At 41.9% G+C, this 17787-nt stretch overlaps 1 protein-coding gene across 23 annotated transcripts in view; it reads right to left on the bottom strand.

Moving 5' to 3' along the window:
• Positions 1–17787, bottom strand: part of NEDD4L (NEDD4 like E3 ubiquitin protein ligase) — a gene marked incomplete at its 5' end in the record, with an annotated part of 340566 nt that overhangs the window by 40193 nt on the left and 282586 nt on the right. For 17 of the 23 annotated variants that reach the window (XM_082354964.1, XM_082354966.1, XM_082354969.1 and 14 more), the window contains 4 exons: positions 4894–4952; positions 10449–10502; positions 10606–10660; positions 12103–12180. In XM_082354964.1, the coding sequence (XP_082211090.1) occupies positions 4894–4952; positions 10449–10502; positions 10606–10660; positions 12103–12180 (246 nt within the window). The remainder of the gene's footprint in view (positions 1–4893; positions 4953–10448; positions 10503–10605; positions 10661–12102; positions 12181–17787) is intronic. The other 6 variants (XM_082354972.1, XM_082354974.1, XM_082354976.1 and 3 more) reach the window with 1 other exon arrangement.

The following is a 17787-nucleotide window of genomic DNA, read 5'->3' on the forward strand; positions in this document are numbered from 1 at the left end:
CTCTCTATTAAATATGCTTTCTTTTTTGAACAAAGTGAAAACCTGACATTGTGTAAGTGGGGTCTAAAGGTTTTCATGCCATTATTGTCCGTTACGGACACCGGAGCTCCTTGCAGAGAAGGGCTCGGGCCTGACACGGAGACGTCGGTAAAGCCAGCACATCTGGGGCTCTGGCCTGGATTCTGACATGTGCTCAAACTTTTGGCAATTAGCTTTCTGAGCTGCTGACAAATTGGGAATCCCAACTTCTTCCCTACCATCCTGAGAGGATTGCTGTGAGTTTCAAAGCAGTTGATTATAAAGTTCTTGAATAAGTACAAAGCGCTACACAAGCATGAGATAGTGTTCTTAAGAGTAGCAACTACAAATAGCACTTCATGTTTCTAATGCTTTTAATGGTGATGCTTGTCATACAGAGAGCATACTGACTCACAGTAATGCCACAGAAGGGCCCCCTCTCCCCTAATATGTAGGTATTTTTAAAACTTGGGAAAAGAGAGAGGAACTCTAGGCACCAGATACACAGAAAAACAAAATTAAAGAAGTGGGCTTTGGACCTAGACTTGGGGCTTGGGCTTTTAATCCTCACATGGGGACACAGAGCACGGCCTACAGTCTGTGTGACCAGAGGAGTCAGACAGAGTTCCCTGCTTAAGACCCACATCTGAACAGGGTTCAAGAAAATTCTACCCACAGGCCTGGGAGAGTTGCAAGGAAGCTTCCCTTCTATCCAGGACCGTAACCGGGAGAAAAACAAACAAAAAACCCCAGACCTCTAATAAATTCAGACTTCCAAGCCTACACCAAAGTGGGTATGAGGTCCATAGTTATAGTAACTAAGGGGGCATAAACCCAAGCTAAGAAGTTAACAGTAAATACAAGTCAGGATGTATAAAAGCCCCATAAAGAAAAAAAATGAAGATGAGCACACACACACTTAAAAACACAAAATTATAAACTGAACTAGGCAATCAACTACCACTGAGGAGAGTCTACAGACATAACAAGTGGGAGATTTAATGCCCCTAGAACCAGAGATAATAAAATAATCTAAAAGAGGTGATGGAACAAGTATTTTAAGAATGATTAAAAAGCTGTAAGTATGAATAGAAAAATAAATAAAAGGAAAGAACAGGACCAAATAACAATAACTCAAAAGACCAAGCAAATTGAAAAAGACCAAATAAAACTTTGAGCAATTAAATCTAGTCACTGAAATAATAGACACAATGAACTGATAGAGTAGATTATAAAAAGCTTGAAAGATAATTAACTGGAAGAGCTGAGCCCACAATACAGCAATGAGAAAGAAGATCGGAAAGCTAAAAGATAAGGAAGACAGAATGTAAAACTGAATCAAATACCCAATAGGAATTACTGATGCAGATAATAAAAATGGGAAAGGTACAATATATGAAGAAATAACTGCAGGGAATTTTCCTTAATAAAGGAGAGACACCATCCCCATATGGAAGAGTCACAACGAATCCAGAGCAGAATAAATAAAAAGAAATCCACACTTAGATTCGTGATAGTAAAATTGTAGAAAATCAAAGGCATGGAGAAAAATTCAAAATCACCAGAGAAGAGAGATTTACTCACCAAAAAAATGACAATTAGAGTGACAACGAACTTCTCATCATCAGTTATGGAGGCCAGAAGAGACAAAAAAAAATCTCCAAAGTACTGAAGGAAAGTAATTGTTGACTAAGGATTCTATAATCAGCTAAACTATCATTTACCAGAGAGGTAGGTAAGCCCCCCGTCTCTCAGACCCTCACTGAAATTGCTGCCAGAGCAGAGGTTCTCAAACTTGAGTGGGCATCAGAATCCCTGGGAGGGTATGTTAAAACACAGACTGCAGGGCCCACAACCAAAGTTGCTGATTTTCAGTAGGTCTGGGTTGGGAGCCCAAAATTTACATTTCTAATAAGTTTCTGAATGATGCTGTTGATCTATAGGCCACACTTTGAGAACCATGAACTAGACATTAAACTTTATTAAGGAGAAAACTTAACCTGGAAAAAAGTAGATGCAAGAACCAATGGTGGGGATGTGGAAGCAACCGAAGTGTCCATCGACAGATGAATGGATAAAGAAGATGTGGCACATATATACAATGGAATATTACTCAGCCATAAAAAGAAACTAAATTGAGTTATTTGTAGTGAGGTGGATGGACCTAGAGACTGTCATACAGAGTGAAGTCAGTCAGAAAGAGAAAAACGAATACCGTATGCTAACACATATATGTGGAGTCTAAAATAAAAAATTGGTTCTGAAGAACCTAGGGGAAGGACAGGAATAAAGATGCAGATGTACAGAATGGACTTGAGGACATGGGGAGGGGGAAGGGTAAGCTGGGAAGAAGTGAGACAGTGGCATGGACATATATACACTGCCAAATGTAAAATAGATAGCTAGTGGGAAGCAGCTGCATAGCACAGGGAGATCAGCTCGGTGCTTTGTGACCACCTAGAGGGGTGGGATAGGGAGGGTGGGAGGGAGACACAAGAGGGAGGAGATTTGGGGATATATGTATATGTACAGCTGATTCACTCTGTTATACAGCAGAAACTAATACACCATTGTAAAGCAATTATACTCCAATAAAGATGTTAGAAAAAAAAGAACAATGGTGGGCAAAGAAATTTGTTTACATATAAGTAAATTAAACAAGCATTGACTGTTGAAAAAAAGAGAAAATATTAATGATTATTTGGCAAGTTTAAAGACAAGGTAGTTTTAAAATTCCACTGAACAATGGAAAGTAGGAGTGGGAAGAACAGCACTAAAGTTCCCCAAAGTCGTATATTATCCAGGAAAAGAGTAGAGAGTGATTAATTTTGACAAAGGTCAAGTATACTGGTTAAAAATTTTAATGTGAGCACCAAAAGAACAGAAATAGAAAATACAACGTCCAAGCAAGTCTGGCAAATGAAAGAAAATAAAGAGTACTCTATCAGTCCAATAGAAAGCCAAGAAAAAAGGAAAAACAGAGCTAGTTAAAGGACAGAAAAGATATACTAGGCAAGTACTAGTGAAGAGAAAGTGAACATAATGACTGACACAGCCACAGTCACCGTGGGAGACTCTGACACAGCTGACTCGGTTAGATATAGAAAAGCCAGGAAAAAAGTTGTCATGGAAATGGAAAATTTGAACACCACAGGCCTGATCCAGCAGACATATATAAAGAACTCTATACCCAGCAAAGACAGAATACACATTCTTTTCAAATACAAAAAGAACATTAACAAAAAATGGCCAAGCCTCCAAAGAAGTTTCAAATATCTGATAATATTCCATAGACAATATTATATGACCACAATGCAATAAACTCAGAAATCAGTAAGAAACAGGTAAAAACCCTCTCATACTCTCAGAAACTAAAAAGCATATTCTAAATAATTTGTAAGTTAAGGACAGAAAGAAATCATTATGGAAATTACCAAAAATTTAGAACTGAATTAAAACGAAGACCAAATATCTACACTAAGGTAATAATTACCTAAATACACATGCTCTTATTGAAAGAAATACTACCAGTAATAAAAAAAAAGAGTAAACAAGGCTCTTTTGTTAGTAGAAAAGAAAGAAAGAGCTTTCTTCAGGGCAAATCTACCTGGATTTATGATGCTAAATAATTTTCAATAGTAATTAATAAGAACTAACAGTGTTGCATGAAGACAGATGATCAATAAGCAATAGAAATATTTGAAAAGGCTTCATTATTATGTCAAAAGTCTTCTGTTGCTTGAAAACAGCATAGTTTCTTGAATTTACCTTGTTTCTCATGATGGAGAAGAGAAAATACCACTCTAACTTATTGTGACTGTGGATGTAACAAAAGGAGCCGTGGTAGTGAGGCAGGTGTTTGTTAAGCTACATGCAGAGGAGGGGACGCCTGTTTTGACCCACGTGGCATTGGGCACTTTGCATCAACCGGTAAGCAGAGCAGCTGAACAAATCCAAATCCAACAAGTAACTAAAGGGATGCCAGGTATCAAGGTGTGTTTGCACTGTATTATCTTTCAAGTTTTCAAATGGACCTATAATTCAAAATGTAATTTGAACCAAATCAGATTAAAGCCACAAAATTAGTATTTTAAATATACCTATTGGTGTCTTAGTTCAGCACTCGATATAACAAACTTCCCTTCCTTTAGCTCCTCCAGTTATTAAAAGATTCCCCAATTTGCAATCTTCTGCTCATCCCAGTACAGTTCCTGCAATTCCAGAGTCTCTCCTTGCACTCATGTAACCACTGACAAGAGATTCTGGAGTATTCCACAGACTTCTTTCAGGTGTTTGATACCAGGTGCCTGCTGACCAGTGCCAGGCTGTCAGCTCTTCCTTATGACACACATAAGGGGACTATGAGAAAGTTAGTGGGTCAGCAGAGATAAGATTCTTAACTGCCAGCTCCGGAGTGCAGCTACCACCTCACCCAGTCCTTTGCAGATTTTTAGAGCCAGAAGAGATTCAGGAACCAATTTAAATTTGTTAGCATGCATATACTACCCCTGGCCTCAAGGAATGTTAAAACTCTACAAATACAGGACCAAGTTTTGCTTCATATAAAAAGGAAGAGAGGACATTTTGATTGTTATACTTTTAATCTACCCTTTTATAAAAGAAAAAAGAGAATGTTTAGTTTTGTTACCACTAGCAAACCATTTTCTTTTCCTTTATATTGAAAGCCCTGTGAAAAGGCAAATGTAGCTGTACCTCACCCAGAAATTCCGGGAAGGAGGAGACGGGAGTAATGTTAAATTTCTCAAGGACACCAGCCAGGCCCTTGGCATCAAGGTAAGCAGGAATATACAAGAAATGTGTGTTTAGATGAAACCAAAATATTATACTGAAGAGTCAGAACTTGAGAATACTGACCGGACCAGTAATAGCTGGATTCTGCAGTCTTGGGTCTTCCCACTGAGTAATTTTGCTATCTGGAAATATTAAAAAAAAAACAAAAAACGGCTTATTAGTTCAAATCTATTTCATGTCAAAAATGTTTTAGAAAGAATTATTTCTGGATTTTCCAAAAGTTCCCCCAGTTCCCCATCCTGACTCCCAAGGATAAATAACTTAGTATTTCAGGGTTAGAAGAGAACTATACTCTGTAAGGCAATGTGCACCGCAGCCCCCCATACTGTTTAGTTAAAAACAATCAAAAATGCACAACTAAAGTAAAACCATCTATTCACACTGTTTTGGGCAAGCAATCTGCTGAAATTTCAATTATAAACCCCTGTACCTTCAAGGATTTATAACTTGAGGTTGATTTTCATTTAATTAAAAAAAAGCATAAAAGATTTTAGTTCCCCAAAAGTTAACACACACACATGATTTTTTTCTCATTTCAAATACTCTTCCCTTTGCTTATGGTGTTGCAAACGGCTTTCAATTAAAAATTCTAAGTTGAACACATGAATAATCCATTACATGTGTCACTCATATGCACACAAAAATCAAAACAGCTAAGGCAGTCCAAAAAATGAGAATTAGATACAGCAGAGGAGGATTCCAGAGAAAAGGTTCCCTTTTGGTCAAGGTGGTGAGAAGTGGTTCTTTCTTCCAAATGAGTCAATATCAATAAGATTAGTAAATGGCACCAATACCATTGCTTCAATGGTGTAGGTGGAAACACACATTAGCTACCTGGATCACTTGGGATTTGTGACTGTGCCTTAATTAAAAAGACTTTATGCTACTGTGTGTGTATATGGGGGGGGGCAGGAATGGACTCACATGAAAGATATGGGGAGGGTAGACGGGGAAGAATAGGTTCTCTCTGGAGTGTTAGGAAATCTAAGTTGGTTTGTAAAAAAGGAAATTATTTGTTTGAGAAGAACAGTCTGTTTTTTTCTGGTATACTTAGTAAGTGGACTGATAAGAATAACTAATAAATTTGGTTTTAATGACTATCCCAGGAATTTTTCGAAGCCTGGTATGATAATTATTTTAACAAAAGCAGTGGTAAAGTTTTAAAATTAAGCTACCAAAGCACATGACGATTCTAGATTCACGCTGGCAGAAAAGCTACAAGAAACGTTTCAACTGTTTCAGAGAACGCTGATGGAAGCAAAAGGTATTTTCCGGTCCCTTACTTTGAAGACAGAAGTTTTTGGAAATTAAGAGCTGTTGCTGTGATGGAAAACAGGAAAAAAGTAAATAAAAGAAAAAGAATACAGCTGAGTAAAAACTGCCTTAGGACTATACATAGACTGGGTACCATCGTCAAACCAGAAAATAAATTACCTACTACCTACAAATGATGACTCCCACATCTGTCCAAACCAGAACCTCGAGCTCCAGCCTTGACAGCTGCACCTGGATTTCCCCTGGGAAATACCTCCAGCCCTACTCTGCCAGAATTTGACCCATAACCTTCCACTACCAAAATGGTTCATACAACCCTGTATTCCTCACTAACAGCACCACAATCCGCCCACTGTTCAAATCCGGCACCTGCCATACCCTCCATCCTCGCTCACCTTTCACTCCGGGGGTCACCACCCGTCCCCACCTCTCTGAAAAGGCTTCTTTCCCGAGCGCTCACCTTCTCCCTGGACTACTCTCTAGGTCTCCCTGGCTTCAGTCTCACTCACCCCCGGGCCGAGGACCTGTCCGAGCCGCACAGCGGGAGGTGAGCGGCGGGCCAGCGAGCCAAGCCTCATCTGCGGCTCCCCATCGCTCGCGTCACCCCCGAACCCCCCCCCCCCCAACCCCAGTCCGTGGGAAAACTGTCCTCCGTGAGACAGGACCCTGGTGCCAAAAAGGCCGGGGACGGCTGCTCCAGAGCACAAATCTGACTGCGGCAGAGTCCCTTCTGCACCATCCCTTAGGCGCGCCCGCCTGGCCGCGGAAGGGACCCGAGTCCCCGCACCAGCAGACCCCCTTTGACTTAACGCGGGTGTCACGCCAGCCTCATACGCACACCGGCCGTTTGCAACCCCACTGTGCTCCTTGGAACATGGTGTCACCTGCACAGCTTCACACACCTGCGCACGCCTTCTCCCTCCTAGAACTGCTCTTCGCTGGGCGTGCCTGGCTAAACCTCACTCATTATTTGGGATCCACCTGAAAAGTCACCCGTTCTACGAGGCTCTTTTGCAGCCTTCTTCCCCTGCTGGAGCCCACTCAGCAAGTACTTCTACATAACAACTGGTTCATTCCCCTAAGACAACACTTAAATACCTCCTGGCACTCCCTACCAGAACCTAAGCCCCTTGAAGACCAGGACTGTGTGCTGTTCATCTCCGCAGCCCCCTCTCCACCACTTAACACATTTCCCAGCATGTAGCAGGAGCCTGACTTTTTAAATGACCAAATGAAGCTGATGGCGAAAACAGATTCTTTTTAAAACAGTCTAGGCTTTCAGAACCACATATGGTTCTTGTATGATTCCAATAATGATCAATTTTGCACTTAAGAATTATCAACATATGACTGTCGCCGGCCAGTTACCCATTTTGTCCTAAAACTTTTGAATCTAAACTTGCTTTTTGTCTTTGAGACATAATATTTCAAATAAAGGGGCGAGAATGAAGTAGAAGAATAAAAAACTCAGTCCATTTAGCTACTATTAACCGGTTTGGTAAGACTGCTGGCAGGAAAGATTAAAACAGGATCTTACAGCATCCCTGGAATTTTATTTTCTAGCTTTGTATATGAACTGCCTGTGGCCAAGTACTCAGCGGCTGGGCATACCGGGTCTTTAAGAAGAACTACGCTATTCCTGAGAGACGTAGGGATTCAGTTCAAGACCTTCCCATAACCTTTCACACCGGGCTTGAGACATAGGAGCTTTGCGATAAATGTCAATCAAATGAATCTAGAAGTCTAAAGAGCAGATTAGTATTGAGCATTCATGCTCTTCTGAAATTAAATCTTTAACATTTCTAATCTTGAAAATGTCTCACTTCTCAAGAATTTATGAAGCAGAAAATAAAAAAAACCTAATGAATTAGGAGACAAGCGCATCGCTGCCTTTCACATTCAGCGTGCAGTCGCGTGCCCCAGAGACGTGAAGACGGTTGACTCTGAACAGCTTACAAGATGACTGCTCTCACAGCCAAATGGTGTAGTAGGGATGGCCTGGCTTCTGCCCTGCAGGCAGCAGGAGAGCAAAACGAGATGCTGAATTTTGCTAGAAATAAGATTCGGGAAGAACGTTTAGGAGCAGAGACTCGTTCGGAAGGTAAGGAAATTCCAGGTAATGAAACCCGTTTTGGAGTGGGTTTGAGTACCTGATACAGCGTCTTAAAATGATAGATATGCTTCATTTTTCACAGACTGGAATTTGTTTAAGAAAAAAGGCATACGAATTGAACTCTGTTTCATTGATAAGTACACCACTCTACTGCTTTCCATTGAATAAACCTTGACGAATTAGGGAGACATGGCAGAAATGTTACATTCTCAGCTTAATGAGGCTCTCTTAAACAGACCTTTTTCTTACACAGTCTTTGGTCATCTAACTTACACTGTATTTGGTTAAGAGAACTTTTCAGTATAGTTGAGCAAAGGTACATTTTAATCTCCACGTACAGGATCACAAATCTCACACTGGCATAGCTCAGATCAACAAGGCTCTGTGTGTGGTCTATATCCTATCGTTTGACTCCCAGGAGTGAAGAGGGGGAGCCTCCCAAGAGCTGTGTGGTCTGGAAAAGAGGAATGGGGGATGTCTGAGGGGAGCTTGGAGGGACTGATTAGCAATAAAGGAACCACCCAGGCATTTAGCAAGGAACCAGCCTTTCCCACCTCCTGGAAAACAGAGGCTGGGCAGGCCTGAGGCTGGAGGCACAGCTGCTGCCTCTCAAGGCAGGTTCTCTCCACTTTCCACCCAAGGGCGTCCACTTCCTAACACAACACCAGCACCACTGGCCCTCCGTGAATGGACTCCGAGTCACCATTTAACAAGCGTTTACCGCACATTACACTGGGTCTATGCACGCCTCCAGAAAAACTGTCCATGATTTCTCTAATTTCTAATGTACACTAGGATGGCCCTTTGCAATCGTGTTTTTCTTGTTTCTGGGTCCTTATAGTACATCGAGAACATTTCATAAAGTTCTTTTCAGGTTGACCTGACATCAGACCACCAGCCGGAACATGGCCACAATGTTGTGTGAAGTACTCTCCGTGTGGCGGACCAAGGCCGCGTTACCGGTTAAGACCTTGCTTTAATAAAATGCTCATTATTACTCGTACCTCTCTTTGAAAACGGAAATTGTAATGCATGAAAAAACTGAAAAGGAAACTATCTTTTGTTTTTAGTGGGAAAAAGGCAGTGTGACTCCTCTTCTATTTTAGCAAATTCTGCTGAGAAAGAGCATTATAACTAGCACAGGAAGGAAGTAAGTGGGGGTTCCCGCATATGTTAAAGCATTTATGGCAGCAATTTTATGCTCACTGTAAAATCCTGGAACGTAGGCAAGAATCAGCATTTTTACCGGTCGAAGACAAAAACTAGGCCTAAGTACTGCGAACTATCTAATTTTAACCAAGGGTAACCCACACCCCTAAACACACCCAGGACTTCTACTTTTGGTTTAATTCTGAATTGTTGGGCTTCTTGCTTACTTCGATTTCTAAAAACCCCTCAATCTCCTGTGCCTGAAAGCGAAGGTCTCTCTACCATGCACTGGTCGCTTAGGAGCCCAGGAAGAGGCCCTGAAACGAAAGACAGAGACAGGCCCCACCCACACGAGGACCCCTCGAGGCCGTGCTTCCCGGTCAGCTCAGCAACGTGCTTAACTAACCAATGCAATCAGTTAAGAAAATGTGAGGCTGGGAAATCTGATGTAGACTTAATGCTCATGTTTATGAACCAAATGAAAACAAAGATAAACAGCACCAGATCACACGCGTATGTGAACTTCAAATCTACTTGAAGACTTTTTTTCAATATACATTTTCAGAAGTTTTAAGGGATATACCAATACGATCCCATGGAGAAAATGTCACTTCAACAAGGGGGAAAACAAAAAAAAAAAACAACACTGGCTAAAAGCAAACCTTTATTAGTTTAACTTTTAGTTGGCATGAGAAACCACACATTTATTCATAGGAGCTGGAGCAAATGTCTGCAGCAAATATAATTTCAAGAAAAGAACTGCACATGTATTAGTGTGTTGGGTGCAGGGAGACATGCTGTGAATAGAAAATAAGTCAGAATGGGCATCTTGCCCTGAGACCTCTGAAGGCAGCTTTTAAAAAACGTAGCGGCTGCTTCAAGCACTGCTCATACACAGATTTCTGACATAATCATCACTTCTAATCTTATTTTCTATTACCAGAGTGTATTTATTAAAAGCGCAAAAGGCAAGGGGTCATCAATCAAAAAAATTTTTTTTAATTACAAAAAACAGTTAATAGGTCACAAGATCAAACTGGAATGGGCTACTTTAAAGCAAACTTGGGTGAATGCACAGTACCGTACGAGGGCACTGAGTCTCTGGTATCATCCTCGCCACATAACACCTGGCTGCCTAGACAAATGGTAAAATGACACAGCTTTCACTGTCATATCTGAATTACCCTCATCCCCCCTTCACCTGCACCACCTATGCGTCCGTAACAGCACCTACTTACTATGATCAATGTAAAACGTTCGGCCATCCAAGTGAATTCTTTCTTCCCAACCAGGCTGGTATCAGGGGAAGAGAGGAAGAGAAGACAAACATTAGCCAGCAGTTCCAAAATCAAAGGCAAAAGTTAAAGACTCTAGGACACCTTCTTACTCTTCTCCCCTGGGGTACATTTTTACATAAAGAATAAACTAAATAGAAACATTTCAAATGAACTCACTCAAATGACAACACCCAGCAACACACTTTAGCACATGTTCTACAGTCTCAGATGCACTCACTGTATGATGAACAAGAAAAACAGGGGTTATTATTTCAAAAGCTTCAAAGGGAAACTCCAGCACACTGTGAAACAGTTGAGCCTGGGGCTGAATAGCTCATTTAATTAAATGAGTATTTATTGAGTACTAAAGGGAGGATGAAGGGTGATATAAAATGGGAGAGACTGACGCTTTACTCATGTCATCGGGTGGTTGAACAATCGAATACTGAAATTCTCTGCTGTGAACTCTCACTACTGAGTAGGAACCAGATTTGGATACTTTTTCCAAGATCAGGCTGGTATGCTTTCATGATCTGAACTGTGCCTACTTGTTATCTGAAAGTCAAGAATCCAACAGATCTAAACAACCTGCAATCTTTCACTTTCTAAACTCTCTCTTCAGTCTCTCCCCAGGCTCTTTCCATCTAAACCCTGGAACCAAACATTTGTAGAGTGTGGGATATTTGTATCACCTGATGAACAAAGACTGCACCCTAATCTTTCTAGCTTCAAATTTTGCTGTAATATACCATACACCAGGCAACAGAAAGGTTCTTGGAAAACCACCACCAAAAAAATTCCCGGCACCCTTCCATTTTTAAAATAGTCTTAGAGTCTCCCCACCTTTCTAGGCCGTAAGGGTTTTTAAAAAACTGGGGGTGGGTCAACACGAAAGCATGGTGAAGGTTTCATTCAAAATCTAACTTGGAGTAAATAGCTCGACTCTCACTCAGGCCCCAAAAGAGAACAAACTAATAAAAAATTAGATTTATGAACAGTCACTGACAAGGGAGAAAAACTTAAAACATCTGCTGGATAAATGACTTATAGAAACCTTCCGTGATTACGTACGCCTTTTTCTCCCACTTTTTAAAAAATTTTTTGTTCCTATGACTAAATCAGCAATATGGACGGAAATTAGTTGGTTGCTAAGTTACAAAATAAATGTGTGCTGCTTAAACTGTCACCTGTAGAGAATGCCTCATCCATCTCCCTAGTTGCAAGGTCTACCTTTCACTAGCAGTCAGCCATTCAGAAACCTCTTTCAGAAGAGCTAGGTGGGGTGTGAGCTGTGTGAGCTGTGAGTTCAGTCATACACCCGATTCTATTAAGAAATGACAGACCAAGGGGACTCAAAACGTCCGGAGAAAGAGAAGGTCACAGGGCTCCCCTATCAACATTGGGCCCATGAATGAGTAAACATTTTCAGACTGCTCCGTGTGTCTCCAGTGTACTCACAGGAAGAGGGCCAAGGTCATTGGGGTTTAAAGATGCCTTTGACCGCATATGCACTGGAAATTTCAGGCGTGGGTCTTCCTGCAAGAAAAATGTAAGAGACAGATGTTAGGAGCGATATCTGTGAGTGGTACTGGTCCTCCCCTTCTGGAGGTGTGTGTTCCACAGCAAGCAGGTTGCCTGTGTGGGGGGCTGCTGCAGGGGGGAGGGGAGGACCCCACCTCCATATAGGAGGCCTGGCTGACCATCTCTCCAAAAAGATTCTACTCTTCCTCCTTGAACTTGATGAAAGGAGGAGAGTAAGAATGTTTAAGTCAAAGGTTAACCATTTCCCCCAGACCCTGAGCAGGTGAAGAGGAAGAGGGTTCCAGCAGTGATGTTACCATGGAGACCAGAGTAGAGGATGCCAGTGAAGACGAGGAGGTCCTACTCCACAGAGAGGGGGTGGGGACACTGGTTCGTACAGCTCCCTGTGGACCCGGAGCTCCGGGGTGAGGGCAGCTAGCCTGTTAGAAACACCCATTCCGTCAGTACTGAGTCTGCTGTTGCTTCCTTCCACCCTCTCTTGAGCTAAAGCCGAAAATCTGAATCTGGTTTGACTGTCCAGGCATGTCCTGCCCCAGAGTTAGTCGGCAACATCACAGAGTCGCATCCCTATGAGAGAACTTCACTGGGATTCTTGATCAAGTTCCACAAATTAGATCTGAAAAGTTTACAAAATATTTTTCTTAAGGGATATGCTTCATAAGATACCACACAGAACCAATGACAGAAAAATACATACTCTGACATCTTGGGTCATGCTTTATAACTTACAAAGAACAGTCAGATGTATGATCTTGCAACCACCCTGTTAGGGGGTTGGGCACGTAATCTCTGCTCCTTTAGATGAGGAAACGGAGTCTCACAGAGAACGAGAACTTGCCCAGAGGTTCTGGTTTAGAGTCTGGCAGCTGTCCTTCACTTATACAGACCCAATTAAAATGCAGTGTAACTTAGAGAATCCCTATTTGAAACTCAAAAGATTAGAAAACAAAATGATAAAACTCAGAATAACACATTATTAACCAAATAAGCCTAAGATAATAAAAAACAAAACAAAAAAACCCCTAAAACCTTAAAAAAAAAAAACCTTTATTTCATTAATGTTAAAGCCTTTGTTGCTGTCAAACTACTAAAAGGTTTTCTGCCTCAGCATTTTCCCAAGTCAGCAAGAAAATGAAACGGTATAAAACTGGGAAAGTAATAAAACCCACTTTTGTTCGGAGATATGAAATTACATATGATTATATACCAAGACTGTATTAAACATCTCCTAGATTACAGAGAGTGACGGCTAATGGGTATGGGGTTTTCTTTGGGGGCGATGCAAATGGCCTGAAACTGATTATGGTGATGGTTGCACACATGTGTGATGGTCTAAAAACCATTCAGTTGTATTATTTTAAATGGGCGAACTGTATGGTATGTGCATTATACCTCGATAAAGCTTTAAAATTATTTTCCCCAAGTTAACAGTCTAAACCATTAGTATCAAGGGATAGTAACAAAGTGATAGATTTTTGGAGCTGGCAAGAACGACAACAAGAATCACACGCGTACAAATCAACCTTTGCTCCTTAGAGGCATAAAATAGTCCAGTATTCTGTAGTATACTGGAACACCTACAGTGTAAACAGATATGCTAGGTAGATTTAGGATTTAGAAGGTCTAAAAAGCTGATAATCTGGTAAACATCTGTGACCGCTTGGCCATGGACTGAGGAAAACCTTAGAGCCCTGAACCCCACTAAAGCTACCCAAGGCCAGCTCTAGGGCTGGCCCAGGCAATGCCGCCACCGCAGGGGAAGCTTGGGCAGACCACAGCCGCTGCTCACGCTGGGAAGAGAGAAAGGCTGAGGCTGCTATTCCATGCGTGAGGACAGCGGCTTCTGCATGCTACGTGCGAGGCCAGCCATGCCTTGGAATCACACACACAGGCTACTGTGAAAGACAATCGACCCTTTTGGTAAAGAGCTGGTGATTGAAAGAAAAGAAAAAAAAAAAAAAGCTGAAATTAAAGAAAAGTGACAGGGGGTAGGAGAAGGAACATGAAGCATAAAGTAAATTCAATTTCACAGGTCTGCTGAAATGGCCTTGCACGGAAACCCGGAATTCACAGAATGTGAGGGCTGGAGGCCCCTAGGGGTCACGTGATTCTTTTACACCAACAAAAATCAAAATAATGGCAGCAGCTGTCACCCATCAAGCTCTGCGGGCTAAGCCTGGGGGGCAATACGGAACCCACCCTCCCACGGAATCCCCTGAATGACAGAGGGGCAGCTAGACGAGCGGGAGAAGGGCAGCCAAGGCCCCACAGGACTTGGGACAACTTCAGGAATGACAGTCAGCTGGAATCCTAATGAGGTCTCAAACGATACAAATACGAATGAATAAAATACACAACACACTGGGCTGTTTCTCCCTTTCCTCAGCATAGTAGGGGCACTCCTTCGTAATTGTATCAGTATTTCACAACTGCTTCCCTCAATTACAGTTGAAAGCGTTTTTAAACAGAAGGCAAAGATCAACATCTCATTTAATTAAAAAAAAAAGGTTTTGGGGACTTCCCTGGTGGTCCTGTGGTTAAGACTCTGAGCTTCCAATGCAGGGGGCGTGGGTTCGATCCCTGGTCGGGGAACTAATATCCCACATGCCACTCAGCCCCCCAAAAAAAAAGTTTCTTCGTGGAATCATTTAAAAATATATAAAATATGGGCATGCTGGCTAGTTGAAAAGACAACTGCGCTTTTTCGATCCTGGAAGGGAACAACCACCAGGGCTAGACTACAGTGAGTTTTATTAGTTTGGACCTGGGTAGAAAACAAACCTGAAACTTAATTATTAAGGTATAACCTTTGTTGCTACAAAAATAAGCCAAGGCTTTGTCCTGTAAAAGACATAAATATACTCTTACACGCACGCTTTGAGCTGCTTCTTCAGCAGAAGGAATGCGTGAGCCGAAGCCCTCCTGTAATCTCTCCTCAGCTCCCCGGCGGTCTCTACCATGCAGCTACAGCCCCCCAGATCCAGGTGGGGACAAAGTGATGCTTATTTGCTGTGTCAGACTTTATTCCTGATAGATGGCTGGCACATGGCCTCCAATATTTGTGTGTGCGAGAGGCCGTGTTTTATAAATAGACTTCAAAGGGAATTTTCCTCTATCAGTGTATACGAGGGAAATGCTGGCCTGAACCTTTTCCTGCTTCTGGTTAGTGTAGGAACCAAGAGGACACAGGGTGCTGGGGGAAGAAGTACAATTTTCATTATTCTCAACCTGTCTGACCAATTTTTTTTTTTTTTCCTTTTCCTATGATAATGCTCAAATCTAAGAATAGCTGTTCTCTCTTATCTGTGCTCTCTTTAAAAAACAAACAAAGCAAACCCCAAACAAACTCAACACAGGTTTTAAGCCGAAAATTATCTTTACAGTTCTCTCCATCCTTCCACCTTTTGTCAAGATAAACAAGCAATTCAGAGCCTGCGTTCCACAGCGAGAATTTTGTATGGGCCTTTGTTTAGCAGGGATAACGCGCGGCTGTGTCAGCACATCCAGAGTTTAGAGGAGAAGCGTGGCGGTTTGTGGAATTCCCAGTTGTTCCCTACAGGATTTTCAATGACAGCAGCAGCAACAAAATGTTGTTTTAACCAATTAAAATTTTAAATCAGTAAATCAGTGAGTCACAAGTATCTGGTGGAAAGGGGCAATTGAAAATTCAAACTGGGTTTCATTCAGCACCGATGCAGGCAATAAATAAAGCTGGTGCTATTTTAAATAAAATCTGCCCAGCTGCAATTACACTGCAGTTGTGGTGTGAAAGGCTGTGAAAAGGTTAGGGGATTTGATTACGAAGCTAGTTCAGATTACTAAAATCATAGCTTATGTTGGCAAGCCACAGTGGATCCATACGCTAATCCATCTACTTTTACAATATTTACCCCTGTTTCTGGAGCTCCCATTTCTGGCTGAGGAACTGAAATCCCAGCTGTGCTGCGGTAAGTAGAAATGGGTACACTAGCAGGACTGCCACAGGTTCTATGTCCACGAGGGAAAAAAGATTTTCAAACCAATCTCTCTCGCTCTATTTCCCAAGGAGCGACCTATCTTTTACTCTCATCTTGCCACAGACCTGTAATCTTATCTTCAAAGCTACATGTTATCATATATGCATTAGCAGTAGCGACGCGTTTACCCAATGAATGTTACCAGATCTGAATGATAAATTCTCTTGGCAGGTTATTCCTTTACTTCAAAATTGGCGTGGTTCTCACTACGGGGTGTTGGGAAATGCGTGGGAGCTTTTTGGGTTGTCACTAGGATAGGGGTCGGGGGGGGTGGGTGGGGAACAGTGGCTATTAGGATGCAGTGGCAGAAGCCAAGGATGTTAAATGTCTTGCAAATAACAGGCACAGTCCTGCCCCAAATGCTAGGATTGTCCTCGTGAAGACACACCGTACCACGCTCCATGAGGTCTGAGAGAGTCTGCCGGGCCACCTAACCCAATTCTCAAGGGACTGAATTACCATCACACCATGGGCAAAGTGTAAGTGACAGTTCAGACCGTTTGGGTCCAGGTCTCTTCCTTAACACGATACTGCTGTTCTTTCAACTGGGTATGCTTGGTGTCTACACTAGAAATGGGAATTTAAAGCATGTGTTCACTCTTGGTCCAAGACCACAGAGCTAGGGCCAGTGACGATCACCAAGACTCAACCAGCTTTCACGTACCATCAGTTCTGAGCAAGCAGCCCAGAGGACAGAAAGACTTGAGTTACACTCGGTACCCAGACAATCAGATGGGGATATAAGGGAGAGGAAGGAAAACAAACCTTCGGTAGCATCAGAAATAGAAACATGAGGACGCATTTCAGGTTAATCATCGGTCTAGAGATCATTCAGTAGAAAAATACCACTGACTTTCAAAAGAACTCTATGCTACATTAAATAAGCCACCACTGATTCCCCGGAAGAAATGAAGAGTGAACAGAGGAATATAAAGATATGCATATGTACTTTTCATTAATCCCATTTTTCTCAGGTTAACACAATACACGGATTCTCTCTCATGCATGATTCAGGGGCATATGGAAGAGCCCTGTGATAAGAAATAACCAACTGTGACAAGATGTTCACAAAAAAAGAGCTATCAAATTTACAAAGTCCTTAGTACACCCCCTGATCCACAATTAAAAGAAAGTAATGTAGCACAGAGTATAAAATACTTATCTGATGTAAACAGTAAAAACTAAAACGGCACATCAAATAAAAATAAAGATGGGTAATGTCAACACAGATGCAAAAAGAAAGTGACAAAGAAACATTATTTCTAAAAAGATTAGAATTCCTAATAAGGTTACAGCATCCTGAAATGGGAAGCAGTAACATCAAAATCCTAGCTATTTGTAGCACTACCTTTTTTCCATATATGGTAAATCGTCACAACCGGAGCTTTGCCGGAGTGCTCTGAAGAAAAGGCACCAATACCAAAGAAGGCCATTAGCCTGTGCCCGTAAGTCACCTGCTCCCCACCAGCCCCCATGTGCGGAGTCTAGACCAAGCTGAGAAGACCCTCTGGGGACATGCTTCACTGCCAGGAAATTTCTCTGCAAGAACCATGGATACTGGGTAAGGAAATAAAGGAATGAATGC

The sequence above is a fragment of the Balaenoptera borealis genome (genome assembly GCF_965194805.1).
Source record: "Balaenoptera borealis genome assembly, chromosome: 14".
In the NCBI taxonomy this organism is placed as follows: domain Eukaryota; kingdom Metazoa; phylum Chordata; class Mammalia; order Artiodactyla; family Balaenopteridae; genus Balaenoptera; species Balaenoptera borealis.